Genomic DNA, 3,406 nt, shown 5'->3' with positions numbered 1-3,406 from the left:
ATCGTTAATGAATGATTCAATACCTGGATAGACATAGAATACTCAAGAACAACAATATTCCAGCATGATTAAGAACTGAATACTTTTTAGGTGCAATAATTCGGAGTATCCAAACACAACAGCTGCACCATGCATATTAAAAAAAACAGAGACAGCATGGACGACGATACTCGTTTTATCGTGATATATAATATGCAAACACAGGGAAACAAAAGGAGTAAAAGGACAAGAGGAGAAATGGGCCAGTTAATGGATAGGAGGAGAAGGTCAAGTGTTCTAGAAGAACCATTTCCGTCAAAGCAAAATCAACATTGGCAACATTAAAAAAAAATAGTAAATGGCTGAATATGCTCATTTTGTAATCAAACATCTTGGCGGCATATATGCCCAGATTTTGGGGCCTTTCTGTGTTTTGTGCCTAACCCACCAACACAACAATAATTCGTTAAACTTGTTTCTGCTTTCGGTCCACCCATGAATGCCTCCTTTATGATAGAAATATTTAGTGATGATAAACTGGAGCATGACGCCACCGTGTCCACTAAACTAACCTGTGATTGCTTGGCAGTCTACCTCCTATGGCCCACCAACCACTTGGCAAGGAGAAGCAATAGCAAATTTGCAAATGGCTTATATTCCACTAGTTTTTTCTTCATTTTTAAATAAAAGAAGAATCAAGCAAAGGAAGATATGCTCAGAGAAGGATCAGGAATATATACTGATACACACGGCCGTGAGAAGAGTACTGCAGATAAGCATAGAATTTCACAGTGTTTGTCAATTGTCATAAGGTAGAAAGCACATGAATCAAATCTTGCTGCTCTCCAGATATCTTTCATACATCAAGTAGAGTAAATAACTCTTGTTGGAATTCCTGTGTACATCTCTATTTATAAACCGTTGAGAGGAGAAATAAAAGAAAGGAGTAAACATTGGCTGTTCTTCATCAGTATAAGCTCCCTTTGGGCATCCATGCTTCTTGTTGATGAACAAATATAATTATTGTGAACAGCCTATATATGTACTAAAAAACATCTCATATGAATCAAATTAAGCAAAAAAAGGGGAAAAAATAATTGAAGGAAAGAACTTTGGTCAGCTAGATGCTATGAGCCAACGATGATCGATGAATTAGGCCACCATCTGCTCCTGCTCCGGCCACTGCGCAAATATGTCGCCGGCGTGGCCGTCCTTGACAAGAGAGTTCACCCATGAGACGTCTGGCTCGGTGGGGGCTGCCACCGGCGCCGGGGATTGCCCGCGGAAAGCGAAAGACGCGGACTTGCGGAACTTGTGCAGCTCGTCGCCCTGGACGCCCCAGTCCAGCTTGCCGTCCGGCGATCCCCAGTCGGAGAGCATGGACGGGGCGCCGGTGGTGGCCTGCGACATGAGCGAGCGGGTGGCCGGTGCGCGGCCGCCGCGGTCGATGAAGCTCTGGCTGCGCTTGGCGAACGCCGAGGCGCGGGAGCTCATGATGGCCTTGGCCATGGAGTGGTCGAGCCCGAACGCGGTGTTCGCGCTCACCATGGGAGAGGTCGGCATGTGCAGCTGGGTGTCCGCCATGGAGTTGTACGCCGGCATGTCGCCGGCCTGCTTCAGCGACAGCGCGTGAAGCTGGGACAGCATGGCGGGGTCAACGGAGCCGAGCAGGTCCGTGTAGTCCGGCACGGTTCTGGAGGGCGCCGCGGCGGGCAGCTGCGACCCGATCCCGCCGGCCGAGCCCCAGCTGGCCCTCGGCGAAGACACCTTGTCGAACAGCTTCTGCTGGTACTGGTCCAGCGCGAGCAGCTCGAGGTCGAAGTCCAGCTCCCGGCCGGCGAGCGCGGTCTTGAGCCTGCTCGCCGGGGAGGAGGGCCACGCGGGGTTGAGCATGCCCATGTCGAGCCCGTTGGGTGGCGAGGAGCGCGGCGAGGACACGGCGGGCTGCATGCCGACGGAGACCGCGGAGGGGTTGACGGCGCGGAGCTCCTCGGGCTTGTGCGCGAAGAAGCAGATGCGCCGCGCGCAGCCGACCTCGTCCTTGCAGAGGCGCGTCCGGTACTGTGCCGGGTGGAGCCAGCACTCGAAGACGCCGTGCGCGTACTCGCAGTTGTCCCCCTTGCGGCAGGCGCCGCCCTTGCGGAACTCGGGGCAGGGCACGCAACTGTAGGAGTAGCGGCGCGGGTCGCGGCGGCGCGCGTTCTCGCCGGGGTGCACGAAGGGGCACTCGGTCCAGTCGTGGGAGTAGGCGCGGGAGCAGGGCTTCACCTTGAAGCTGTACATGCGGAACTCGTCGGTGCTGAAGAGGCCGCTCTTGAGGTCCGGGAGCGTGAGGTCGGGCGGGTATTCCTTCCTCGGCTCCGGGGCGGGCGGCGGCGAGGCGGACTTCTTGGGGGAGGACGAGGGCGACACCGCGGGGGACTTGAGGAGCACGCGGAGCGCCCTGTCCCTCTCGGCGGCGGCGTTGGCGCGCGGGAGGAGGTCGCCGGCGCGGAGTCCCGAGAAGGCGAGCGCGTCCGCGGACGCGCCCGCGGCGAGGAGGAGGTGCGCGGCCGCGACGGCACCCGCGGCGCCGCCCGCCGCGGCGAGGTGGAGCGGCGTGGCGCCGTCCGTGGGCGACGCGCGCGCCGCCTCCGCCGGCGCGGCGGACAGCACGTACGCCAGCACCGCCGTGCTCCCGTAGAGCGCGGCGACCATGGCCGGCGTGCGCAGCTCGAGGCGCAGCCGGGGCCCCGCTGCCGCCGCCGCGGAGGGCCCGTACCACTGGCACGCGGCGTCCAAGGCCGAGACTTTGTCGTCCTCCACGGCGCGCCTGAACGCCACGACGTCGTCCGCCGCCGCCAGCTCCAGGAGCAGGGCTGCCATCACCGCCGAGTCCTTGGACGTCGCCGCCGGCAGCGGCGGGGTCGACGGCTTGCGAGGTCCGGAGCACATAGTGAAGTAATCACAACAAGGCGCGTTCTCGTTCAGAGGCGCGGCAGGATCGGCCGATAGATATGGTCCTTGGATCAATGACTCCAGCGCTCTCTCGCTTGCTTGGTTCGATTAGAGGAGGGGGGACGCGGACGGACCACGCGGTGGTGAGGGGTGGGAGGTGGGTGGGTTGAGGAGGAATGGGAGGGGAGCGGGAGGGGTATATGTAGAGGGAGGTGGGGGGAGGAGAATAATGGAGGATGGCGGGGGAGAAAAGGCGGGGGCGGGGTGGGGCTGAAAGAGATAAGGAAGTAGGACAGGAAGCAGCTCGGATGGTCTCTCTCTCCCCCCCTCCTCACCTCTCCCTCTCATCAGTCGAGTCATCACTCTCTCTCCTCTCTCTCATCTTTCTTTCCCTCTCTCCGTGTGTGGCTTTCGCCATCGTTTGTTTTGTTCGCGGAGAGAGAAATCAAAAAAAAAGGAGAGGGATTTTATATGTTCGTGGGGTTTGCTT

The 3,406-nt window shown here is 58.3% G+C and overlaps 1 protein-coding gene across 1 annotated transcript; it reads right to left on the bottom strand.

The window, feature by feature from the left end:
* Positions 1 to 803: 803 nt before the first annotated feature.
* On the bottom strand, positions 804 to 3,102 carry LOC112885763 (zinc finger CCCH domain-containing protein 33-like). Its single transcript, XM_025951400.1, has one exon. The coding sequence runs from the start codon at positions 2,911 to 2,913 to the stop codon at positions 1,132 to 1,134; it is 1,782 nt and encodes a 593-aa protein (XP_025807185.1). The 5' UTR covers positions 2,914 to 3,102; the 3' UTR covers positions 804 to 1,131.
* Positions 3,103 to 3,406: the final 304 nt, after the last annotated feature.

Source organism: Panicum hallii, chromosome 3 (genome assembly GCF_002211085.1).
Source record: "Panicum hallii strain FIL2 chromosome 3, PHallii_v3.1, whole genome shotgun sequence".
Taxonomy (NCBI): Eukaryota; Viridiplantae; Streptophyta; class Magnoliopsida; order Poales; family Poaceae; genus Panicum; species Panicum hallii.
The sequence above is the reverse complement of the archived record's forward strand: the minus strand, read 5'-3'. Positions and strand labels throughout refer to the sequence as shown.

Bases quoted from the DNA above. Each gene is read 5' to 3' on its own strand.
- LOC112885763 (XM_025951400.1), bottom strand. From the start codon at position 2,913: ATGTGCTCCGGACCTCGCAAGCCGTCGACCCCGCCGCTGCCGGCGGCG.